The following is a 27,869-nucleotide window of genomic DNA, read 5'->3' on the forward strand; positions in this document are numbered from 1 at the left end:
TGTGAAGTATGGTGGTGGGGCATCATGGTTTGGAGCTGCTTTGCTGCGTCAGCGCCTGGACGGATTGCCATCATCGAAGGAAAAATGAATTCCCAAGTTTATCAAGACATTTTGCAGGAAAACGTAAGGCCATCTGTCCACCAGCTGAAGCTCAACAGAAGATGGATGTTGCAACAGGACAACAACCCAAAGCATAGAAGTAAATCAACAAAAGAATGGCTCAAACAGAAGAAAATATGCCTTCTGTAGTGGCCCAGTCAGAGTCCTGACCTCAACCCGATTGAGATGCTGTGGCATGACCTCAAGAAAGCGATTCACACCAGACATGCCAAGAATATTGCTGAACTGAAACAGTTCTGTAAAGAGGAATGGTCAAGAATTACTCCTGACCGTTGTGCACGTCTGATCTGCAACTACAGGAAACGTTTGGTTGAAGTTATTGCTGCAAAAGGAGGTTCAACCGGTTATTAAATTCAAGGGTTCACATACTTTTTCCACCTGCACTGTGAATGTTTACATGGTGTGTTCAATAAAAACATGGTAACATTTAATGCTTTGTGTGTTATTAGTTTAATCAGACTGTGATTGTCTATTGTTGTGACTTAGATGAAGATCAGATCACATTTTATGACCAATTTGTGCAGAAGTCCATATCATTCCATAGGGTTCACATACTTTTTCTTGCAACGGTATATATCTTCTTTGGGCCTTGCCCTACTTCCTGCTTGCAGCTGTGGTGGAGTAAGCAGTGACGTCAGCAGCCCATGCCTGTCCATGCCCTAGGAAAAGCTGCTGATGTTTTTGATTAGGCCCCAGCACTTGTCAATAAGAAGCGTTCCTATGCAATCTTAGTCTACTTTCACACGTTTTGTGCGGATCTGTCACAGACGGATCCGTTCAGAACGGATTCGTTTGTATTATCTTTAACATTGCCAAAATGGATCCGTCTTGAACACTAATGAAAGTGAATGGAGGACGGATCCGTTTTCTATTTTGCCCGATTGTGTCCGAGAAAACAGTGTGGCTCCGTTTCATCAGACGGACACCAAAACGCTGCAAGCAGAGTTTTGGTGTCCGTCTCCACAGCGGAATGGTGACTGAACTAATGCAAACTGAGCGGATCCTTTTCCTTTCAGAATGCATTAGAATGCAAACTGATCCATTTTGGACCGCTTGTGAGATCCCTGAACAGATCTCACAAACGGAAAGCCAAAACGTGAGTGTGAAAGTAGTCTTACACTTCCAGCACTGATTGGGCATGTGTAGGGACACACCCCATTGACAAGGAGAATATCACCCAGTTGTCAAATCTGTTCATACGTTTCCAGGAGGAATAACTGACTGTCCCTCTGAGTAGTTAAAAACAATGGTGGTCCAGTATTGTTTCATGGGGAATACAAGAATTAATAAGACACTGGTAGGAGAGAGTACAGATCCTTTTCAAAGGGGTTAACCCAAGAACAGCATTCATCACCTAGGTGATACATTTACAGTATGGTTGGTGGGGGTCTTACTTGGGACCTTGACTGATCACAAGAATGGGAATATTCTATGTGAGTGGGGTTGTCTGTGTGACCACTGCTGCAAGCTCTTCTATACAACTATAGGAGATGGCCAAGTTGTACCATGCAGTCTCATAGGCTGCAAATTGAGCAGTGGTCTTCATTCACACATGGGACTCTTGTGATCAGTGGGGGTCCCAGGGGTTGGATTCCTAGCAGTCATAATTGTATCTACTATCCTGTGAATTGGTGATAAAGGTTATTCCTGAGCCAACCCCTTTCATTGTCTTAAAGGGAACCTGTCACCAGGATTTTGTGTATAGAGCTGAGGACATGGGTTGCTAGATGGCCGCTAACACATCCGCAATACCCAGTCCCCATAGCTCTGTGTGCTTTTATTGTGTAAAAAAGGCGATTTGATACATATGCAAATTAACCTGAGATGAGTCCTGTCCCTGACTCATCTCACATACAGGACTCATCTCAGGTTAATTTGCATATGTATCAAATCGCCTTTTTTACACAATTAAAGCACACAGAGCTATGGGGACTGGGTATTGCGGATGTGCTAGCGGCCATCTAGCAGCCCATGTCCTCAGCTCTATACCCAAAATCCCGGTGACAGGTTCCCTTTAAAGCTGTTGTTCACCCCTGGGGCCCCTTTCTGCAGACCCCCCTCCCCATGCATGGCCGGACTGGCAGTGGGAATCGGACCTAGCTGATCCCCACCACTGTGTTCTGGCTCCATCACTCCCCCTCGGGAGTCATCGGGCTCTATTCGCTTGTTCACGTGATGCATGGGGGACACGTCACCGCTGTGGACAGTCATTGGCTGCAGCGGCCATGTGACCCATGTCAAGATCTGAGACCTGCGGCGCCCAAGGGGTAATGATGGAGCCGGAATACAGTGGTGGGGATCAGGTAAGTATGATTCCCGCCACAGGTCTTCCCATTCTGGGGGGTCTGCAGAAAAAGTCCCCAGGGGTTAACAGGCCCTTTAAGTTAATACTTATAGTTTTGTGATTGAAGTAAAAATAGTGTACGTTCACCAGTACATGAAGCAGAAGCCTGTGGTAACAGGGTGAGGGCGGTGAGTAATTAGTTTTAGGCATGTGTATGCTGTAACCGCATTACTCAGACCTGCTCCCCCAGATGGCTGATGGGTTGTCACTTCATCGTAGCACAGTATAACTTGGCTTCCATTCCATCCTTTTTATATATATTTTCAGACTATAAGGATTTGCAATTAGCAGCTCTGCATATGGAGTGTTCCTTGTTTGCACTGAGTAGATGCAGAGCGGTGCACGCGTATGTTTTATGGAGGAATGTGTGTGACTTCTGTGTATATTTTGTTCCCTCCATAGGAGGCCATGAAGATACGGATCGTCGAGTCTCTCAGCACAGTCTTGCAGAGACGGCAAAACTTGGCAGCAAAACAGCCTTGAACAGACGGGTAAGAGGGAAAGGATAAGTCTTACAATTAGATGACATGACTTTTAGAAGCCCTCCGATACTGTGCTAGATGTATGCGCCGTGTAGAGATGGAGAAGTGAACGGTGGGTTAATCCAAAACAGAAGTAAAGAATCGGCACCACACGTTGTCTCGCTCATATTCCAGCAGAATTGGAGGGGTCGTCTTCTGACGTGCTTCACAATGCCTGGTTTACCCCCCAAAATTTAGGGAATGTTGTCCCTAATAAGCACCCGGCTCTTTTCTTCTCCACCCAGTGGCCATGCATTACGGATTGTAATCTGGTTTGTATATGTCACATTTGGTGAATTCCGAGATCTGTCAAATCGCGAAAGCTGACACTGGTAGGTAAACTGCCTGTGTCCAGAGATTTCTAGCTGCCCTGGGATGACCAATATTGGTAATGGATTTCAACATGTCTTAAGTTTCTGTAACCAATAGACTCTGGGGGGGAAAAGGAGCACTGTCTGCCTAGTTTCCAAAGGTTCTTATTTAAAGGGATTTCTTTGTAGTCGCAGGTAGGTATTAATATAAAATTATGAAGGAGAGGGAACGTGAACTGGCTGCATGTTCTGACTCTCAAAACCATTGAACACGTTACATATATATGAAATGTAGGATCATTTGGAAATCCATTGCTTGTATTGCTGTTTTTATTTTATTTTGTATGCTCTGACATTCGCTGACTCTGCTTGCTTGTTCAGTCTCTGTATTGTTTGACGTGTAGTCTATGCATCTGGCTCTGTATAGCAACCAGGGTTGTGGCGTCTGTAAGCCAAAGTGTCTAATCTGCCGCCTCCTATTTTTTTCATAGTCCAACTCCAGCTCTGACTTGGGCTTCTTCATAAATGTAGTAAAATGGTAACATTGGGCTTTTTCTCAACATTAAATAATCAATCAGGCTACTTAGGTAGAACATGAAGCAGATTTATTGGAATACAATAATAACAAAATGAACAAATGACTTAAATCCCTGTAAGTAACTATACAATAACTGGAAAACTTTGTTATGCACTTAATAATAAGAAATCTCCTCTGCTTTCTGTGTGCAGTGGACCGCAGCTTGTCTCATCCCATCATGTCTGAGAGAATTGCAGACTAGATGTTCAGCAAGCACTGATAAAAACTTGCATGCCCAGGGGTGAACCTTCTTCCTCTGCTCCTTAGAGGAAGAACTTACTACTGATCATGGGCTGGACAGTTTCAGGCATTATAACTAGGGGCCTAGGGGCAGCATGTAGATAGCTAGTATAAGGGACAAGGGAGATCACCACTAGAATATCCTGCTTGTCACTGGTTATAGTATAAGGGCAGGAGAGAACACAGGAGAGGTGAGAACTAATTATCTATCACCACTCGAACATCCTGCTTATCATTGATTATAGTATAAGGGCAGGAGAGAACATAGGAGAGGTGAGAACTGATTATCTATCACCACTAGAACATCCTGCTCATCACTGGTTATAGTATAATGGAATGAAGGAAAGAAAACAGGAGAGGTGAGAGCTGATTATCTATCACCACTAGAACATCCTGCTTATCACTGGTTATAGTATAAGGGAAGGAGAGAACACAGGAGAGGTGAGAGCACAGGAGAGGTGAGAGCTGATTATCTATCACCACTAGAACACACTGCTTATTAATGTTTATACTGTCTGTAGTATAAGGGACAGGGGAGAGCACAGGACGGGTGAGAACTGGTGAGAACTGATTCTCTTTCACCATTAGAACACAATGCTTATCACAGATTTTTATAAATAAGGGCCTTAGATTGACAGAACATAAAATATATACTTAAGATTAACATTTCTAAGACTCCTATGAAAGTTACATTAATTATACAATATTAATAAGAGATTTTTTTTCTAAGCTGGAGTCGGTAAATTTTTTACGACTGCAGCTAAAATCAGCTCCGACTCCAGGACTCCCTACTCCACAGCCTTAATAGCAACGTGGAAAAACATGACAGTTTGAGGACTAATTTTTTGCTGGGAGATCTGTAGTTTCTATTGATACCATTTTGAAGTGTGTATGACATTTTGATCCCTTTTTATTAATTTTTTTTTTTGCGTTGAAACTGTGAATCGGCCATTTTCTCCATTACACCTTCCATTATATAGGTTAAAGGGTTTCTACCACTTGCTTCTGACACATTTGGTTTTCAGACACTAGCGATCCGCTAGTGTCTGATGTACCATACAAGCTAATTATTATATTAATCCGTTCGGCCGTTTGGTTAAAAAAAGGACTTTTATATTTATGCAAATGAGCCTCTAGGTGCTATGCGGGCGTTTTTCCAGCACCTAGAGGCTCCGTCTACCTTGCTAAACTGCCGCCCAGCTCCTCGCTCCAGCACGCCCATCTTCAACTCAAATCGATCCTCCCCCTGCTTCCGCCTTCCGAAATCTCGCGCCTGCGCCGTTCGTCGCGGCATTCGGCGCAGGCGCAGTCAATGTCTGACCGCTCCGTGCTCAGACATTTCCACTGCGCCGATGACGTCATCGGCGCAGGCGCAGTGGAAATGTCTGAGCATGGAGCGGTCAGACATTGACTGCGCCTGCGCCGAATGCCTCCGAATGCCGCGACGAACGGCGCAGGCGCGAGATTTCAGAAGGCAGAAGCAGGGGGAGGATCGATTTGAGTTGAAGATGGGCGTGCTGGAGCGAGGAGCTGGGCGGCAGTTTAGCAAGGTAGACGGAGCCTCTAGGTGCTGGAAAAACGCCTGCATAGCACCTAGAGGCTCATTTGCATAAATATAAAAGTCCTTTTTTTAACCAAACGGCCGAACGGATTAATATAATAATTAGCTTGTATGGTACATCAGACACTAGCGGATCGCTAGTGTCTGAAAACCAAATGTGTCAGAAGCAAGTGGTAGAAACCCTTTAAATACATTTATATTTTAATAGCATGGGCATTTTGGGACATGGCGGTGCAAATTATCTTTATTTTTTTTTATGTTTATTTTTATTATGAGGAAAGGAGTATTATTTGAAATATATAATATATAACAATATGAACGAGCAAGTGGTTTATTTTGTGACTTGTGGCTAAGGCATCTTTAGGCACGTCACGTCTAGGCATCTTTGGGCACGTCAGATTATGTTGGCTGATAATATTTGCAGCTCTTCAGCAGTGATACTGCAGAAGGAAAAATATCCTGCTTTTTCCAACAAGATGGGGCGACATACCACACCTCACTGAACCGACTGGCACGGGTTCATGAACTGTTTACAGAGGAGAAAACTGTGAGCAAAGGGTTATGGCCACCACGTTCCCCAGACTTGTCCACTTGCGATTTTTTTTATTTATTTTTATCTGTAGGGAAATGTAAAACAGAAAGTGTCCGCTAACAATCCACATCCCCTGGATGAACTCAAGGAGAACATCACAAACACTATCCGCAGTATCAGCCAACATAATCCGACGTGCCCAAAGGCGCAGAGACCTGAACGGGGACCACTTTCTGCATCTTTTGTGACTTGTGGCTAATAAAAAAAAAAAAAACAAAAAAAAAAACAATCCACTTGCTTGTTCCTCTTGCTGGAGACAGGCTACTTTTTCATGGGCCACTGTGTATGTATGTGTATATATATATATATATATATATATATATATATATATATATATATATATATATATATATATATATATTAACATTTTTTTTACGCTTTTATTAAGTCCATTAATGGACTTTAATTTGCGATCATTAGATTGCTTGTCCCATGGACTGCAATGAATTACCATTGCAGCCTATGGAAGTCTCTTTATGTTCTCATGGAGGGTTTCATAAGAACATCACTGTGGTAAGCAGAGGCCGGGAAGGGGTTAAAGCAGATATTTCAAAATATAATGTTCGATTTAAATTTTGTCATTTTCATTCTCCAGGATACATATAGAAGGCGGCAGCTGCAGCGTACGATCACCCGTCAGATGTCATTTGACCTCACCAAACTGCTGGTGACTGAAGACTGGTTCAGTGACATCAGTCCGCAGACTATGAGAAGACTACTAAACATCGTGTCCGTAACAGGTAAGACTACTTTCACACAGTTTTTTTTTTGCTTTCCGTTTGTGAGATCCGTTCAGGGCTCTCACAAGCGGTCCAAAACTGATCAGTTTTGCCCTAATGCATTCTGAATAAAAAAGGATCCTCTCAGTTTGCATCAGTTCAGTCTCCGTTCCACTTTGGAGGCGGACACCAAGACGCTTCTTGCAGCGTTTTGGTGTCCGTCTGATGAAACTGAGCCAAACGGGTCCGTCCTGGCACACAATGTACGTCAATGGGGGACGGATCCGTTTTCTATGACCCAATCTGGCACTATAGAAAACGGATCCGTCCTCCATTGACTTTCAGTGGTGTTCAAGACGGATCCGTCTTGGCTATGTTAAAGATAATACAAACGGATCCGTTCTGAACGGATGCAGACGTTTGTATTATCTGAACGGATCCGTCTGTGCAGATCCATGATGGATCCGCACCAAACGTGAGTGTAAAAGTAGCCTAAAGGAGTTGGTGGTAAACATGAGGTTAAATCTGCCCATACAGACTATAAGCCACTACTAGACGCCTCTGACGGCAGCTTATCTTCCCAGAGGATCCCATACACCCCCACACCCCATGTCTTCTGGGACTTGAACATTGAGGGCATGACCTCGATGGGTGGGGGTTGGATCACTGGCACGCCCAACCATAACAATAAGAGCTCATGCACACGAAAGTATTTTCTTTCCGTGTCCATTCCATTTTTTTTGTGGACCACATGCGGGAATCCATTCACTTCGATGGGTCCACAATGTGCATTCCATTTCCATGTGTCCACATGTCCGTTCCGCAAAAAAATAGAACATGTCCTATTATTGTCCACATAACGAACAAGGATAGTACTGTTCTATTATAGCCAAGCTGTTCTGTTCTGCAAAATGTGGAATCCATATTTTTTTTTTTTTACAGATCAGTTTTTTTGCAGACTGCAAAATACATACGGTCGTGTGCATGAACCCTAAAGAGACAGACATGCTGTAGCTAGAGATTTGTCCCCTTTTAACTGGGGCTGCAGTACAGTCTCGTTCATATGAGTGGGATTGAGCTGCATTGTAGGTCACGGTACTGTGCGTGTGTGCGGAATGAAGAAGCCGTAGGTTTGATTTGATCCTGACCCAACAAGTATTACTGACCTCCTCCTATAGGACGTAGTCCCGTCTTATGGCTGTCTGTGTAGGTTTCACTGTATAGTCTTTGTTCTCATTGCTCTGTATTACTGTTCTCCTGAAGTATGATGTAAGATCATTTCTGCGGCTGCTCTTTTACAATACTCATCAGTATTTTTTTTGTGTATGCCATTTGTAGGACGGTTACTAAGAGCAAATCAGATTGCTTTTAATTGGGATAGATTGGCATCTTGGATCAACCTCACAGAGCAGTGGCCGTATAGGACTTCATGGCTGATCCTGTACCTGGAGGAGACGGAGACTGTCCACGATCAAACCACCCTGAAGACTATTTATGAGAGGTTGGTTCATCTTTACTAGTATTAGTGAAGATGTCCAGAATGGATTCTTTTGAGTTTTAAAGGGATGGTTGTCAACAGAATAGGGAAAACGTGTTTGATCACGAGAATGGGGGGGGGGGGGGGGGCTTCATGTTGCCTTACATATGCGCACTGCCGCTCCATTCAGCTATGTTCCGTACAATTGAATAGAGAAGCAGCGCACATGCATTACTGCTACTCCATTCATACAGGGGGACATGGGTCCCCATTCTCGTGATCAGACTCTTATACATTATCCTGTGGACAAACCCTAGAGCAGCCCCCAGCAGATAGCGAATATGTGTTTGTGATGGGACAATCCCTTTAATAAGGCATACCCAGACAGATATGTGTGAGAGCTGGCATACATAATAATGTGTTCACCAAGCATACATAGCGATTTACTGCTGCATTTTCAGCCTCCGTTACTTTCGGCAGTCAGATCATGTGACCCCGGAGGAGGCTCATTTGGATCCCACAGCGTCTGCCATGTGGGCAGGAAGTCATTTCCTCCATTCATTCCTATGAAACTGACGTCGAGGCTGTCATAGGAATGAATAAAAATAAATGACTTCCCCCGACCACATGGCAGATGCTGTGGGATCCAGCAAGTCTCCTCAGGGGTCACATGATCTGACTGCCGAAAATAACAGTAGCTAAATATGGGGCAATACATCGATATATAAGCTTGTTGAGCAAACTATTGTGTGTACTAGTTCACTTACAGGGGACAAAAAAAGTGCCTCTTTAGAAAATTCAACCAATACAGTAATATTCCCATAATCCGAGATCCAGTAAAAGGACAGTCCACAATTTATGGCTTGTTTCAGGGTCTGTGGGATGAACCCCTCTAAAATAAATGATTACAATTGAACATTTAGGGGCACGTTTATTAAGACCGGCGGTTTAGACGCCGGTTTTAACAAAAACCTTAAGCTAGCGGTGGATCCGCCGAAGAGGCGCCAGTTTTAAATGTAAGACATCCACCTAAATGTAAGACGCTGTAGTCGGCTACCTCCAGAACTCCCATAGAAATGAAGGTAACTGCATTGCCCATGCCAGTCTGTTCATTTCAGGGGGCTCCATGGGATACGGGGTCCCGGATCTTGTGATCGGTGGGGGTCCCAGGGGTAGGACTCCTACCAATCTAATAGTTATCCCCAATCCTGTGGATAGAGGATAACTTCACGCAGCTGGAGAACCCCTTTAAGACTACTGGCGGTCACTTTGTTCACATCTGCATCGGCATTCTGTTCTTCTGTCATAGGAACAGAAAAACTTAATGCAAGCCAAAGACGGATTCATCGTGATGGGCACCATCCGCACCCGACGGGGTCTGTTGTGCTTCTGTCTTTTTACCAGACAAAATGGTGCAATAGACTGTGCTGTTTTGTCCGGCATTCTTAATGGGCTCTGCTACTGACGCCCCAAACAGAGCCTCTAAATCAGATGTGAGCGAAGCTTAAAACAGGGAGAAAAGGGAAACAAATTCTCTTGATAGAAGATGATAGAAGTCACAGCAAATGTTCCTGTTCAGGCATGCTATATAGTACAGTGGCTGTGCCTGGGGTGGTAGCTCGCTGCCGGTATCCGTACCAGATGTATTGCTGTGAGCCTGCAGCAGTGATTACCATTCCTGCACACATGACTGCGGCACCCAGTAATTGGCTGCATCGATTGTGTTACTGAGAATGGGTCCCTGTCACTTCCGGTCCAGGAGCCGTGGTGCTGAAATGGAAGGTGTTTCAAAACGTGTTTTTTTTTTTTTTGTTTTGCTTTTTTGCGCACTCCTGCCTACCATTGATGTTTGACTTATGTCGGACAACCCATTTACTAAGGATTACATTTCAAATCTGTACATAGGAAGATCACTGGTAAACATTCTCACTGATCACAGCCCGCCACCAATTTAGTAAAAAAAATATAGAAAAAAATATATAAAAAAAATCTGGGGCACTGTTGTTGCTTTTAACATTTTTAACGAAAGAGTGAATATTAAAACCTGTTGGAATCTAGGTTTCCAGCAGATGGCAGCATTGTACAGTTCTGATGAACCTCTATGCAATCTGGGTTTTCTCTGCGTAGCTCCTAGCCATAAGAGTTTTCCTGGAGTTAAAGTGACCCTCCGGTTCAAGAAAAAAAAAAAAAAACACATTAATCTGGAAACACTTACCTGGTGAAATCCTTCTCATCTCTTCAGCTGCAGAGCCATGAACTTACCTTCTGCCATCCAAGATGGCTTCCCTGCTTCTCAGTTAAAAAAAATAAAATAAAATTATGGCGCTGTGCTTGGTAAGCTGCGAGAGGACCACAGCACTTAAAGGAGCACCGGTGCCTTCTCAAACAGCTGATTGGTAGGGGTCCTAGGTGTGTCCCCCACCGATCAGATACTGATGACCTATCATGAGTATAGGTCATCAGTATCAAAGTCTCAGAAAACCCCTTTAATAGTTGTACGCCCATGCCCCCCTAGCAGTTTCTTCCACATGGCACATATACCTGGTCTCCTGAATGCAGAACCGTGGCATGAAAATGCTTGTGGGAAGGTATCGCTCCATCAGGGCCCTTTAGGAACCATTACAAGGTTTCTTCCACTGAAGATGCTTCGGTAGAAACGTTGTCAGTTTTCAGAATAATCTCCGTACCTTTTCTGGATGTTTTTCTCTGCGCGCGGCTCACCTTGGCCCTTTCGCTGCGTGCTGTTGCTGGGGCTCCCAGGAATCTCAATATCCCGTGAGTTACTTTAATGAGTGAGTAAGAGGTTTAGCCTGGATTTTCTTGTGGATTTTTGGCCTGAGAGGCATTAGTGAAATAAATAAATATAAACTCTCCGTCTGCTGCGCTCCTCCTCGCCTCTTGCCTGCAGCAGATGGGAAATGACAGCGTTTAAAGTGGATAGTTAAATCCTGCTGCAGCCGCTGTCATCTCTTTGCCTGCCCTGCCCTTCACTCTGGGGCTGTGAATTCTCAGTTCCCTCGTCCTTCAGACGAAACGCTCAGAAAATTAGTAATAGATTGCAGACAAATACGATGACATCTCAGTATATAAAGCGTGTGCCCGGAGCTGCGCTCGTAGTGGGGCTGCTCTTGATTTAGGAACGTCACTGCCATATTTACTTGCTCCATATTTGCGCAGCCGCCCTCCATTCATTTCTATGGGGCCCCCGAAAATACCTGAGCATTGGCTTCATAGAAATGAATGGGAGCAGGGGCCGCGTGTGTGCGGTGTGCTCCTATTCAATTCTATGGAAACAGCGCTTGGTAGTGTATGGACCCTGGGAAATCCGGGGTCCTCCAGCCACAGCTCTCCCTGCTCCGTTCTTGTTGTAGGTGCGGGTCCCAGAGGTGGGATCTGCACCTATCAGACAATGGGGGCATATACTAGCGATATACCCCAATTGTATGTGATGGGAGTACCCCTTTAATAGGGGTTATGGTAATGCTGATGTAAAAAAAATAATAATCAGACATCCTATAGAACATATCGAGGAGGATGGCAGCATGCATCTTGAATAGCCAGTGAAAAGATTTGATCCATTATATCCAGTGGTACGTTTAGGCTTAAAGAGGTGTTCCGAGACTTTATTGCTGATGACCTATCTTCTGGATAGGTCATCCGTATTTGATTGGACTCCCAGGACCCGACGATCAGCTGTTTGAGAAGACACTGATGCTTGCAGTAGCGCCACGGCCCCCCTGTGTACAGCTATCTGTGACTGACAGCTATCTCTGTATACACACTTACACAGGGACTATTATCAATCGCTAAGAACACCTTCCTAGTGTACAGCTATCTGTGACTGACAGCTATTTCTGTATACACACTTACACAGAGAATGCTATCAATCACTAACACCTCCCCTGTGTACAGCTATCAGTGACTGACAGCTATCTCTGTATACACACTTACACAGAGAATGGTATCAATCACTGATAACACCTCCCTGTGTACAGCTATCAGTCACTGACAGCTATCTCTGTATATACACTTACACAGATAATGCTATCAATCACTGAAAACACCTCCCCTGTGTACAGCTATCAGTGACTGACAGCTATCTCTGTATACACACTTACACAGAGAATGCTACTAATCACTGATAACACCTCCCCTGTGTACAGCTATCAGTGACTGACAGCTATCTCTGTATACACACTTACACAGAGAATGCCATTAATCACTGATAACACCTCCCTGTGTACAGCTATCTGTGACTGACAGCTATTTCTGTATACACACTTACACAGAGAATGCTATCAATCACTAACACCTCCCCTGTGTACAGCTATCAGTGACTGACAGCTATCTCTGTATACACACTTACACAGAGAATGCTACTAATCACTGATAACACCTCCCCTGTGTACAGCTATCAGTGACTGACAGCTATCTCTGTATACACACTTACACAGAGAATGCTACTAATCACTGATAACACCTCCCCTGTGTACAGCTATCAGTGACTGACAGCTATCTCTGTATACACACTTACACTGAGAATACTTTCAATCACTGATAACACCTCCCTCGTGTATAGCTATCGGTGACTGACAGCTAGCTCTGTATACACACTTACACAGAGAATGCTATCACTGATAACACCTCCCCTGTGTACAGCTATCAGTGACTGACAGCTATCTCTGTATACACACTTAAGCTGCATTAACACAGGCCGATAAGCAGCAGAACGCTTCCTTCCTGACAGTCGACTACTCATTAAGTGGAGGTGAAGTGCTGCATTTACATGCAGTGATCACCTCCACAGTATGAGGACAAGCTATTGCTGCTTCTGTCGCTCGACCCTGTACAAAATTCCATCCGTAGAGCTAATTGATGCAGCTATGGCTGTCTGTAGCCACATCTAGGGGGAGCTTTAGGCATACATATCTTACACTAAACGCTGTACTAAGTCAGTTTACAGTAAGCAGGAGCAGCTCCAGGCAGCCAGGTTTGTACATTACAGGACTATGCAGGTATGGAGCCCAGTATCATCACCCAGCAAAGCTCCATCCACCATGAAGCTATGTAATTAAATATTAGACCTAAAAGACAATGTTAAAAGTGCACACAGACTTAAAGTAAATGCTGCTTTGCACACAGATATACTGTATATACGTATACATACACACAAATGGCTTGTCCACGATGACACTGGTACCAGACAGTGATGATACGTGACTTTCTGGAGGATTTACCCTTGTGATTGGTTATAGATTCGTCCAAGCACAATAACCGCTGCTTATAACTAGCACTTGTTTGTCCTGCATATTTCTACAAAGCCCCATTTTTGTGGTCGTCCCCGTAGCACCGTCGTCAGCCACTCAGTCTGAGGACTCCAAGTTACGAGAACAAAACTGTTGCTTAATGGAAACCACAGTCTCAAGGCCTTAGACGCCCAAGAAGTAGCAGCAAGAGGTATGAAAGCTGAGGAAAGACGAAACGCTGTGGTAAAGCTATGACAAAAGAAATCCGGACAGAAAGATGACAAAAGCAGGGAAATGGGAATCAGTATGACCACTTCACATAGACACAGCATCATTGGACGGGTATGACTGAAGGCTCAGAGAAAATCCAGATGTGTCTTATTCTCCACCGTTGTATTTCTCCAGTATCTTCCCATTGTGTTTGAGGGGCTTTCCAAAGCCAGGACATTTTTAAAAAAATCTGTAAAACTACCCTACCAGTCTTTGTTTGCAGGGCTCCAGACTGGACATAGTGTAATTAAACATGGCTGTAGCGGTGACTTGTTAACACTACTAAGGTCACCACTGTGGCCACTGATAGGATGCAGTGGTCACATGACATCGCTGGCAGTGGGTAAACACAATAAGGGGAGCATTGGCATGGGAGTGGATTGGGTAAAGGGAGTATTACAGAGTATGAAATACTGATTTTATGTCATTGACAGATGTTTTTGAAGAATTGAATGTGGTTGGAAATCCCCTTTAAGACCTCATTTCTTAACTTGTTGCCTAAAGCTTCTACCACACCTTTGGCCATGATAAAGACTTTTGTAGAGATGACCTGTTTCTGGAAATTTCATTGGCTCTATTGAGCTACTTACTGCAGTTCTTTAGATGTAACCTGATAATGTTGGCCTGAGGTCAAATATAAAAAAGGAGAAAAGAATCCTAGGAAAGGGAGAAAAGAGACATGTAAGCCAGTTGTACTTTCGAAAGTACATGGTCCCCGTAAAATGTACTGAATGTCCCTGTATTGCGCTTCTCTACATAACACGTGCCAGTTAGTTCTCTTTCCAAAAAGAAGATGAAACCGAATGTCTCAAGAGAAAATTGCTCTGCTTAGCTGAGTAGCCTGTGTGGTGGTCTTGGACTTGGACGAATTCCACATCATAGACTGAGGTCTCCTACTTGGGGGCCCCACTTTATAATACAGCGTGAAGAACCAGTATTAAGCAGTATCCCATGTTCTGGTGGACTTAAGCCATCATATGGATAACTGCTCTCTGAATGGCTGCCATATAATACTACATTTCCCAAGGAGAAATGATTAGCGGACAGCACCTTTCCCTGGCAAACCAGCTTATATCACAGCAGCTTCCAGTACAACCGCCCATAACAGGTGCACCTAGAGTGTAGGCTAGTGGGCAAACAGTCCAAGGGAAAGGGTTGGGCGGGCATTGAGCGGCAAATGCTTCTAAGATAGTTTTGCATGCTGTTGGGTACTGCATCTGCACCTTTACATATGTGTATATCCATTAAAGGCAGTTTAGTTGTAAGTAGTTGCACAGTAAACTGTGGTTTAGCTATAAACTGTATGGTGGGTATTACCAATAAAACTACTTTAAGCTGCATTCACCTGAGAACCGCAGCTCTTTGCATGTTGGCACGGTTCTGGCTGCATCAAAGTAGGTATGTGTGAGCACAGCCTAATGTGTATGGTGATAGGAATCCACACACAGTCTCCACGAGAACACTGCACCTGACAGACATTGAGGATTTTAAGAACTATTTTTCACTTTTTTTTTTTTTTACCATGATCAATATCGTTAAAGGGTTTTCTGACTGCTTAATATTGATGTCCTTAGGATAGGTCATCAGTATCCAACTCCCAGCACCACCACCGTCAGCTGCAGCTCACAGTGAGCACTTGGGCTTCTTCCTAGGCCATTGACATCACATTAACCAGTCACATGGCCTAGGCGCAGCTCAGTCCTTCACTATACCGCGCTGTGTTTGGAAAGCTGTAGGGAGGCCACAAGGCTCACCAGATGGCCACGCCCTCTTCAAACAACTGATCGGTGGCGTTGCCGGCAGTCGGACCCCTGCCGATCAGATATTGATGACCTGTCTTGAGCATAGGGCTTCATTATTGTACTGCTGGAAAACTCCTTTAAGGCCCCCATCCGAACTGAGCGTGTGTATGAGAGTTGGGAGGAACAGCTGTCGGCTAATCCAAATGTGTATGGGGGAGTTGTGAGGAATAGCTGTCGGCTGAACGATTAAAGAAGCTCTGTCAGCATGATCAATCCTATTAAACCAGGTGTACTGGCAAATTTCAGTGGGATCTGGATAAAAATGAGCGAATCAGTGACTGTTTCTTCCGATGGGCAAAATTCTTGTTACAGAGCCATTATGTAACATATCTACATGCTAGGACATAGCTCTGCCCTCTGCATGCTGATGTCTGGCCCTGTCAATCAAGGCAAGGGGGGAGTGTACAGAGCACAGGGGGTGTTACAAAGCAGTGCTCCAAGTATGCAGCCCTGCTCCCTGGTGCTTGAATGTGCTAATTTGCATATGAATATGTATATCTCTGCAGCTATTTAGCATACAGACAAAAGAAAGGCGAAGGTGCAGTTTTGTTTGGGCTTCCCTAAAGTCTCTTTCTGCCATATTATTGCCTGTTTCAGCTGCACAGCTAGATGCATTTCTCTCACATGTACTGGATTCTCGCTTCTGCCAGTATTGTATGCAGTGACCTCACTTCCTTTTTTTTTTTAATTCTTTTTATTGAGCATAAAAAATATATAAGTTATACAGAGTACATACAACGGCATGTACCGTACAAAATCACAGATACAAATACAATCCGTACATGTCATGTTGGTCAATCACGTTGCTTGATAAACATTTCCATATACTGTTATGACAGCTTATAGTGTATGAAATGTAGCCTATAAGTACACATTTATCTCAATACTTCCGCTAAAGAGTTTGAAAGATCATGCCTAGTATACATCGACTGCGGTGAAGAGCACCATCTTTCCCATATTTTATTGGACTTCGAGGTACATCCCCTATTCTTGTACACAATATTCTCATATGGGATGACAATATTTACTAGATTTTTCCATTGAGTCAAAGTGGGCCCTCTCTCACCCATCCACCTAATTGCTATTGCCTTCCTTGCCAAAAATAAGGTTTCCCTCAAAAATATTCTCTCATAATGATCCCATAACTCTTCATCTAAAATACCAAATATACATACTTTGGGATCCATTGGTACTGAGCGCCCCATAAGAATACTTAGAAAATCAGTAACTTTTGTCCAAAACCTCGACCTCACTTCCTTTACTTGCCACTATGTTTGTTTTCTTCTAGGGAGCTCAAAAAGCTGATAAGACGGGAGAGATCAGACTTACAGAAATGCAGGACGCTCCTGTGACGTTTATAAGCAGTTGTTTTATCAGGCTCAAGATCTCTGCTAGCTCTGACACGCCCCCACTTCCTCTAAGCCATCCTCTGAGTCTTTGTTACCAGGGAAGGCTCTTGCAGTGGACTGCAACTTAGGCCTCATGCACACAGGCCGTTGCCCGGCCGTGCCCGCATTGCGACCCGCAAACAGCGGATCCGCAATATATGGGCATCGGATGTTTGTGCACTGGATCACGGATGCCGACCCATTCACTTGGTTGGGTCCGCAATCCAGAAGGTGCGGTGTGGAACGGAGGCACGGAACACCATGGAAGCATTACGGAGTGCTTCCATGGGGTTTCTCTCCGTGCCTCAGCACCGCAAAAAAATAGAACATGGGTCTGGATCCATCTGCGGCAGATGCACGGATGTTGTCAGTCTGTTCCCTGCTGCAGGATCGTAAGGAGCGGCGCCAGGGCACTATTTTTTTGTAGGCGGTTGGAGAGCCGTGTTCATGTTCTCTTTTATCCCTCCGGCAGCTCGGCCAGGCTCAGGTTCTGCAGAACATACAGCTTTGAAATAAACATAGCTATTCACAACCAATTTTCCACATGGACCTTGACAAAATGAAGCCTCCGTTCTGTTAGATTTAATAGCGACGGATGGTTAATGCCTCCATTTTTAGTCGAGCACTTTGTAACGCACACAAATGGCCCAGCTGCGGCCCAGGACGTATAGCGCCATTGCACGGTAGCTACCTACCCTACACCTTCCTCTATGACTGAGGGGGGAGGGACGTCTTGTATTTACAGCAGCAGGAGATAAATGGTACACGTTTATTTTTATTATTAAGAAATTCCGATTGGGTAAAACAATTTGGAAAATGTATTTTTTTTTCTTTCTTTTTTTTCTTCTTCTTTGCAAGTAGTAAAATTTATTTTTTCCATAAAAAGCCTCATTTGTTTTTATAGTAATTTGATGACACATCTGCTTGCTTTATTCAGCTGAAAAAGGGAAACGTTCCTTCTTGGTGTTTTGTGAAATTGCTCGGTTAAATTATTTTCTAAATCGTTCAACTTTTAACAAATGACATTTGATACCAACACTGGAAAGTAATTTCAGCTAATTAAGTAGATCCTTCTATAAACCATTGGAACATTAAGATGACAAACTGTTCATTCAGGATTATTTTAATTGGTACAATTATTGTAATTTCGATGCAATTATGTGTTGAGTTAAAAGCTTTTGTCTAAATCATTTCAGGTTTTTTTTTTCTCGTATCATACGAGATAAGAGTGATGTAAAAATGTAGATTATTGCGTGTTTTTCTAACCCCACCACCGTTTACCACATAAAGCCTAATATTGTGAAATAATAGCCAATATATGAATTAGTTTGCCCCGTTCTTCAGTGGAGTCACATATATTATACTGGTAATTATGGAATCCGCAGTCGATTCGCATAAAACTTCGGTTAAATACTTTACGGAGCAGTCGCTCCAAACAGTATTAGAATGTATTGGCTCTGATGAGCCGAAGTTATTACTTTGCAATGTCTCACGAGACTTTGTTTAATAACTTCGGAAATAAATTTCTACCGTAAAAAACCTTTATACTGAACTCGGACAATGCGGGCACATGTGAACAAGGGACCAACACAGATGTCTTCAGCTGCCAAGTGCCCATGTAACAGGTCAGCCAGCGTCATTAGGTACAGATCTGCCGACAGATGACCTTTAAGCAAGTGCCCGCAGCCCGGCCCCCGGAAATAGAAGATTTATACTTACCTGCTTCACGCCGCTCTGGTCCTCCTCGCTTCCTCCGCCTTATGGTCTCCGCACTGTTTACATCCGGCAGTATGGTCACATGCACCGCTCCAGCCAACGACTTGCTGCTTGAGGCCACATCACTACTGCAGCCAGTCACTGAATGGAGAGAGTGGGAGCGGCGTGGAGGACCGAAGCGGGTAAGTATGAATCTTCTATTTCAGAAGGCAGACTGCGGGCGATTGCTTAAAAATCTGTAGTTGTCCTTAGAGATGAAATACTCTGACCGTGGGGAATGGGTGGGTATCCCGTATCTTCCATTTTAATGATGTAGCGGTTGAACATGTGCACTGCCACCCCATTCAAAGTCTATAGGACTGTTTGAGAAAGGGTACAGCGCCATTGTGGCTGAGTGGAGAGGGAAAGTACATGTGCTGCCGCCGCTCCATTCGTGCCGATGACATGGGACCGCCATTCTTGTGATTGGAAGGGCTCCCAGTAATTGGACCTCTGTCAATTTAAGACTTAAAACCTATTGCGGACTGGTTAGAAGTTGTCGATATGGGACAGCCCATTTAACCCATAACGCCGTTTATATACGGCGTTATGCATCTGCGCATGTATGAAGTGGGCCAACTCTATACGCAGCTGGTGCTGGCTGTATCATATAGACGGCATACGCCCGCACTAACAGGAAGCAGTGATTGTGTCGCCCCTGTCATTTAACCCCTCAGGTGCCGTGATCAACTCTGATCTCAGCACCTGTGAGTGAAGGCAGAGGGATACGGCTACCTCTTCCTTCCACTCGGAGCCCCAGCAGTGAAATTGTGGGGTTCTGATCATTTTCCATGGCAGCCTAGACACTGCTGAAGCCAGCCAGACCTGCCATGGCGTTCTCCATGCTGAGCTATGCACGAGGCCCAGCTCAGAATGGGCAGTGTGAAAATCCTATTCACCCTAATAGATCTGTATTAGGAGAGGGGATGAAAAGATTCCATGTACTAGGCCCCTAACGGGGCTAATGGTTATAAAAAAAAAAAAAGTGAAAAAAATAAAATAAAAACACACCAATATATTAAAAGTTGAAATCACCCCCCTTTTCCAATTTTACATATAAAAATATACAAAGAATACAAAAAATAAACATATTTGTTATACAAAAAACAAGCCCTCATACAGCTCTGTAGACCGAAATGTTATGGAAGTTATGGTTGTCAGAATATAGCATATGCAAAGAAAATCTGGATTTTTCCAAAGGTTTTTTTTTTTTACTAGATGTAAAAAAAAAACTATTCAAGTTTAGTATTGCCGCATTTCTATTGAGCCACAGAATAAGGATGTCGGGTTATTTTTAGTACATTGTGAATGCTGTGATGTTAAAAACTCCAAAAACCTTTTGTGGAATTCAGTGTTTTTGTTTTTCAATTTTGCCACGCAAAGAATGTTTTTCCCGTTTTCTAATACAAGACATGGTAAATTAAATGATGGTAAAAATAATCCATCATATAGCTAGGTGAACGAAAAAAAAAAAAAAAGGTTGTTTTTTGGAACAGGGGAAGGAAAAATCCAAAATGCAAAAATGGAAATAGGCCTGGTCTTTAAGGGGTTAATAATATATAGCTTGTTTTCGATGGCTATATGGATATAAAAGCATTTTGGACGGCGTTGAGCATGCTTTCTAGATAGCATTGGAGCATGCAGAGTACATACGAATCTGTAATACTGTTCCTTAGGCCTCATGCACACGACCGTTTTTTGGGTCCGCATCCGAGCCGCACCCATTCACTTCAATGGGGCCACAAAAGATGTAGCTAGCACTCTGTGTGCTGTCCGCATCCGTTCCTCCGTTCCGAGGCCCCGCAAAAAAAATATAGCATGTCCTATTCTTGCCCGTTTTGCAGACAAGAATAGGCATGTCTACAATGGGCCGCCCATTCCGTTCCGCAAATTGCGGAAGGCACACGGGCAGCTTCCGTTTTTTGCAGATCCGCGGTTTGCGGACCGCAAAAAACAGCACGGTTGTGTGCATGTAGCCTTAGACACTTTTTGTGGCCCACTGTGTTGTCTCCATAGCGTTGCATGTGATGAAGCATGCTGTGATTTTCCTTCTCAGTTCACCTCTGAATAAAATTGAAGGCACGCCAAAGTACAGCATGGGCGACTAGTCGTCAGTGGGCCGCCCCGTAATACAAATTAGTACGACCATCTCCATAAAGCCTTAGTTCAATGAAATGTAGAACACAAGAAATGTTTTGTCACATGACCTACATGTCTTCTTTTCATGCAGATGTTTTTGACTCTGTGGAGCACTTACTGCTGATAGGTGGACTTGTAGATGGTAGATGCACCCACTGATGGGCATTGAGGATATGAAGCACTCTGCCAGGGTTCACGTTACCCTCGGCACATCTGTGAAATGCTGATCCCTCTCACTGCTTCGTGTTAGGACAGTTGGCCTTGGCTTGAGGTTTGGGACCCACCCGTTGGACAGATTAGAAATTTGGTCACTGATGATAACAGCAGGGGTAAAAAGAGCCATGTTCTCTTCAGGAGCTGGTCCCTCTTCTTGTCCCCAGCTAGGACTCTTAAAGGACCATGTTTGATTACCAATTTCTGGAGACTGCCGCTGCGAGAATTGTGTGGAAATTGTGACCCCCCCCCCCCCCCGACTATTTGTCCCATAAGGTAGAAAATAGTGATTGTTGGAGGCCGTGTTATATACTGTGGTTGTAACCCAGAGTCCTGACTCCAAGACACGGTCACTTCCATTTGGCTCGTGAGCTGGAGCAGATGGACATTTTATTCAGCATATGTTAACGGATTAATTTTGTTTACCCTGAAACCAGTTCTTCGTTTTTTTTTTTTTTGTTTTTTTTACTAGATGTAAAATGCTCGTGTTATGTCTTCTTCCTGAGTGTATCTATATGGTCTATGGTTATTATCTTCCGAAGCAGGCTTACACAATTTTAGCTCGACCTTCTTTTCATATTACTGTAACAGCGAGCATTTGTTTTCATTTTGTAACTTCTTAAAAAAAAAAAAAGTCTTAGAAAAACGCCTCCCCATCCTACTGTTATCTTACGTGCCCCCCTTCCAAAAGAATAAACCCAAAAATCGAAATAAATTTTAAGGAGGTTAAACCACAAAGTGCGCTTAATCACGGTGCAGCAGCACTGCTCCTATTCACTTCAATCTGGAGGATAGGCTATCACTTAAAGGGACTCTGTCACCAGTTTCTAACCCCCCCTTTTATAACTATTGTTCTCTCCATGGTGCCCTTGTCATTACAAAGCTGTTGTTATAAGTTAAATCCGCCGTGTAGTTTTCATAAAAATCGCTTTTATCTAACCTGTCAATCTTCAGGATAAGGTGCCCAGGGCGTTTCTGATGGTCTGAATCTGCCGCTCTTCGCCGCCGCCGTTGGTGCCCAGCTCCTCCCATGATCCTTTCAGCGCCACCTCGATGTAATGCAATCCGCCTCCGGCTCTCCTCAGTGCCCCCTCCTCCTTTTCAAAGATCTCGCGCGTGCGCACAGGCCTGTGCCTGATGCGCCCGTGCGGACGTTTAGATTCTGCCTCGTGTAGCGAAGTGCGCATGCGCGCGAACGTGTGCTCGCTTAGTTCAGCCTCCTCATAAGACGTGCACTGCCGCCAGCCACTCAGAGCCTGGCAAGCGCTGTAAGGAGCCGCACGTCTGATAACAGCTGATTTCAAAGACGCGCGAGATCTTTGAAAAGGAGGAGGGGGCACTGAGGAGAGCCGGAGGCGGAGGAGGAGCTGGGCACCAACGGCGGCGGCGAAGAGCGGCAGATTCAGACCATCAGAAACGCCCTGGGCACCTTATCCTGAAGATTGACAGGTTAGATAAAAGCGATTTTTATGAAAACTACACGGCGGATTTAACTTATAACAACAGCTTTGTAATGACAAGGGGACCATGGAGAGAACCATAGTTATAAAAGGGGGGGTTAGAAACTGGTGACAGAGTCCCTTTAAAGAGTCCCTGTACTTTCACACAAATTTCTTTCGTTTAAAAGGGTTATCTGGTAATTACTATTGGTGACTGATCCTCTTCGACACCAGGGGGCCCCTGCCTATCAGCTGTTAGAGGCCAGCACTCCATGGGCGCTACGGCGACTTACTAGGCCATATAATGTCACCGGACCTCAGTCACATGGCCTAGTTGCAGACCCATTGAAGTGAGTGGGGCTGAGCTACTACGTACTGTGGCAGGGCTCCATAGAAACATCATGTAATCCTCCCAGACTCCAATGCAATCCGATGATGATAAAATAAAAAATTTAAATGGCCAATTTGCCATTTTTAGGTCGCCTCACCTCCCACAAAAATTGGAATAAAAAGTGATCCAAAAGTCAGACACACCCCGAAATGATATCAGTGAAACGTACAGATCGCCCCACAAAAAATTAGCCATCAAACAGCTCCGTACACGTAACAACTACAAAAAAATTAAATGGTTAAAGTTTTTTTTTTTTTTCCCCCCTAGTATTAAACCGAAAGAAAAACTATACATATGAATAAACATAAGAATGAAAGCAATAGCTCAGTTTTACCTCAGGGAACACTGTACAAACAGAACTCCTAAAACTGTGTTTTTTTTTTTTTTTATTTCACCCAATTTGAAATTTTTTTCCCAGCTCCCTACATTGAATGCAGTATTTAATGGTGGCAATAGAACGCGCAACTTGTCTTGCAAAAAACAAGCCCTACGGCCATGTGAACAGAAAAAGTTATGGCCCCAGAAAGGCAGGGAGTGAAAAACGAAAACAAAACTAAAGCAAAAAAAAAGAATAAACCTCTGGGGTTGAAAGAGTTAAAAAAAAAACAAACAAAAAAACGGCTAGACACCCACTTTAATGCCTTATCGCTTTCACAAAGAGCATGATATCACAGTACTGTGCTCACCCATCTCCGGAACTCCCATGGAAATGAATGGAGAGGCCGCACGTATGTGTGATCGCCCTTTCCGGGGAGCAGCAAGGGGCCTGCAGGGGGTCCTCGTGTTTGGTGGGGGTCAGGCTGAAGAGAAAAAAAAAGGTGGATCCTGTACAAAATGGATCCTGTTGTATCAGTTGTCATCCATTTGAGCAATTTCCGTGTGAAATCCGTTTTTGAGACAAAAAAAAGTACAACATGCAGGACTTTTTCCCTCCCGTCTAAAAACCCCCCACACAAAACGGATCTCAGTTGGAAATGGCTCAAGCGGATGACAACTGATTAAACAGTTTTTTCCCCCGTCTCCCCTTTTGATAGATCAGAAGAATAGAAAGATAAACTGTGACGTGAACTCTGCCTTAGGGGATAACGTTTACCTATCGGAATACCCCTTTAAGGATTACAGAGGTGGCTGCTGTCAGGTTATGGAAAGCAGGCTGGGGAAAGCCACCGCGCTGCGTGCAGTTTTCCGATCAGCCATGAGAGAGAGCCTAGTTTCTGGGAGTCGCATTTGACCCTTCAATTTCTGTAAATGTTAACTCTGCAGAAAACACACTTGTGGGTCATACTTAGCCTTCATAAGGGTTACATTCTCTTCTCAGGCTAAAAATGTAAATGTTCTGCCAATTTGCGCATTGCTAAAAAGAGGCCTTCTTTCCCTCAAGCTGGCTGAAGTATCTGTGGTGTTTTCTGCACAGAAAGCTTTTCAGGGCCCCTTAGCCTAATAGTCTTTAGCATTTCAACAGCTGGTGAGGCCTTTCAGTGCGGCCTTTGTATCAGAAGAAACGCATCGAGTGGCAATCATTTTTGTCTAGATGGCTCTATTTATCAAAATATAGCTTTCCTTTGTTGGCCCTTATTGAGATGAAACATGAATTCTTTATATTTCTCGATCCCAGGCATATGATGGTATTCTCGCTCTTCCTGTTTCTCATGCTAAATTATACATCCGCAACAAACACTCGTTGTACGCCTTCCAGAGCTGCCGGTGACAGACTTTGTGGCGAGCTCCAGCGCGGCCACTAAAGAGCGCTACAGCACAGTTCTTGTATTGTGCCCGTCGCCTTCACATGGCCGAGGAGGCTTCAGATGATGTGTGACACTGGCTCCATATTGTCAGACCAAACAGAAGTATTTTGGGATTTTGGAGTGTGTTGGATCGTGTGCAGAGGGCTGTGGCTCATAACCCCCCCGGCTAATGAGGCTAAGAATAGTTCTGTCCAATTCGGGACGCCATCAGATCTATCATCTATTGTCCAGATCTGCTTGGCTTCCGATTATCTAACGGGTGTCTGTGCAAGTCTTAAAGGGCATCTGTCAGCAGATCTGTACCTATGACACTGGCTGACCTGTGTGCTTGGCAGCTGAAGTTGGTCCCATGTTGATATGTGTCCGCATTGCTGAGAAATATGTTGACCTATCCTTAGGAAACAGATTGGCGAACTCTCTGCAACTGTTGTGCTTTCTGCACTTTGCTTGACAGGGTCAGGCAGTGGAAACTTCAAGGCAGTTGCAGAGAGAGCAGAGCCTCTGGGTGTAATGGTAACGCCCCCGTTGCTCCTAGAGGCTCATTTGCATATAATAAAACATATAATAAACATATGAACATGGGACCAACACAGATGTCTTCAGCTGCCAAGCACACATGTAACATGTGCCAGTGTCCTAGGTACAGATCTGCTGACAGTAGTCCGTTAAAAGTGTGTTCTGAGATTTTAATACTGATGACCTATCCGCTGTATAGTTCATCAATATCTGATCGGTGAGGCCCCCGCCGATCAGCTGTTTGAGAAGGCACCGGAGCGCCTTCTCCCTGTTTATCAAGCACAGCACCGTACATTATATAGCGCCTGGGCTTGGCATCACAGTTCACGCCCATTCATTTCAATGGGGCTGAGCTACTCCTAAGCCATATGACTGATGAATGTGTCTTCACTCGGCCTAGGGAGAGCAGCGCGAAGGCCGGGGCGCTGCTGCCTTCTTAAACAGCTGATCGGCGGGGGTCCCAGGTGTCAAACCCCCACTGATCAGATACTGATTTTCCAGTATTAAAATCTCGGAAAACCCCTTTAACCCATCATGTACACAACAAAGTGGTTTGCTAGTGGCTGTATGGTGGCAGATTGAGTCCCTGTGGATACCACTTGGTGCTCTGTGTTGATATTTTCCCATGAAGCGATGCTTCCATGAAAGAATAACTCTGTAATATGATTTCCAATTAAAGAACTGAAAGCTTTGTGTGTGTGTTCTTAAGAGATCGGAGGCATGTGAAGGCACAATAGAAGTCCTTGGATGCCCTGGTGTGGCGCCATATGACTCTGAGGATGTACGATTGCGTAGTGCGGTCATGTGCTCCTAGGAAGACATCAGAATTTGTTCCACTTAATGCTTTCTGTATCTGATTCTTGTTTTCCTTGGTCACACATCAGGATGTGGACAACTCATAAGTTTAATATGCATTTTATAGAATTATTAATAAGCCGAAGAGAAAATGTATTCTTCCCACCTTGTCCTCCGTATAATGAGTGGTAAACCTCCAGTGGAAATCCCCATGCTTCCCCTTGTGTCGTCCTTGAGAGATTATTTTGATTGGGACATTTGCTCAACTGTGGCTACTAATCAGGAGATCCCCTGAGTTGTGTTTGCCTTCTCTTGGCTTTGTTTGGATTATACTAGTCCATTGTGGTTTACGTTGTCTGTGTCGTGAATACAGAAGAGCACCATTAATAACACTATACTTAATACACACGAGAAATTACATCTGTTTTTTGTGTTTTGTTTAGTTTTTTTGTTATAATTCAGCTTTTGTGTTTTAACTATTTGAAGTGATAAAGCTAAAATTGAAAACAAAACAACTTTATTCAAAAACGATGATTAAAATATCAATTTAAACTAGCTGTCTGTCTCTTGATCAAAAAGTGGGAAACCACATGATCATCACACTTTTTTTAACCCTTATTTTGTGTTTGGGGTAAACATCAATAGTGTGAACTTTGTATGGTATTATAGTTCCCACTAAATTCGGGATGCAAACAAGTAGGGCGCGCCGTATTCATGCAGCATACACACATATACTAGCGCTGTGCTGATAGCCTGAGCTTGCTATTGCTCTATCAAATCAGCTCTATAAAAATATCACATGACCCAACTCCTCGGGTGAACACCGTAAAAAAGAAAAAAAAAAGAAATTTTTGTCACCTTACATCACAAAAAGTGCAACACCAAGTGATCAAAAAGGCGTATGTCCCACAAAATGGTACCAATAAAACCGTCGCCTCATCCCGCAAAAAATGAGCCCCTACATAAGAAAATCGCTAAAATAAAAATAAAATGGCTCTCGGAACATGGACACATTAAAACTGCTATTATTGTGTAAAACTTAAATAAATAAGAAAAAGTATACATATTAGTTATCGCCACGTCCGTAACAATCTGCTCTATAAAAATGTCTCTTGACCGAACCCCTCAGGTGAACGCTGTAAAAATAAATAAAAACTGTGCTAAAACAACCAATGTTTTGGTCACCTTGCCCCATAAAGTGTTGTTTATGAATGATCAAAAAATATGTACCCAAAAATAGTACAAATAAAACTGACACCTTATCCCCTAGTTTACAAAATTGGGTCACTTCTTGGAAGTTTCTACTGTAAGGGTGCATCAGGGGGGCTTCAAATGGGATATGGGATCTAAAAACCATTTGGCGCTCCTTTTCTTCTGCTCCCTGCCATGTGCCCATACAACAGTTTATGACAACATGTGGGGTGTTTCTGTAAACCGCAGAATCTAGGTAATAAATATAGAATTTTGTTTGGCTGTTATTCATCGATGTGTTAAAGAAAAAATTGGATTAAAATGGAAAATCTACCAAAAAAGTGAAATTTAAAAATTTGATCTCCATTTTCCTTTAATTCTTGTGGAATGCCTAAAGGGTTAACAAAGTTTGTAAAATCGGTTTTAAGTAACTTAAGGGGTATAGTTTCTACAATGGGGTCATTTATGGAGGTATCCACTATGTAAGCCCCACAAAGTGAATTCATACCTGAACTGG

The 27,869-nt window shown here is 43.8% G+C and overlaps 1 protein-coding gene across 2 annotated transcripts in view; it reads left to right on the forward strand.

Annotated features, from left to right (window-relative positions):
• KIDINS220 (kinase D interacting substrate 220) overlaps positions 1–27,869 on the forward strand; it is a 144,438-nt gene that overhangs the window by 59,601 nt on the left and 56,968 nt on the right. For both annotated transcript variants that reach the window (XM_044291774.1, XM_044291775.1), the window contains exons 20-22: positions 2,867–2,955; positions 6,862–7,006; positions 8,324–8,486. In XM_044291774.1, the coding sequence (XP_044147709.1) occupies positions 2,867–2,955; positions 6,862–7,006; positions 8,324–8,486 (397 nt within the window). The remainder of the gene's footprint in view (positions 1–2,866; positions 2,956–6,861; positions 7,007–8,323; positions 8,487–27,869) is intronic.

Source organism: Bufo gargarizans, chromosome 4, assembly GCF_014858855.1.
Source record: "Bufo gargarizans isolate SCDJY-AF-19 chromosome 4, ASM1485885v1, whole genome shotgun sequence".
NCBI classification, from domain to species: domain Eukaryota; kingdom Metazoa; phylum Chordata; class Amphibia; order Anura; family Bufonidae; genus Bufo; species Bufo gargarizans.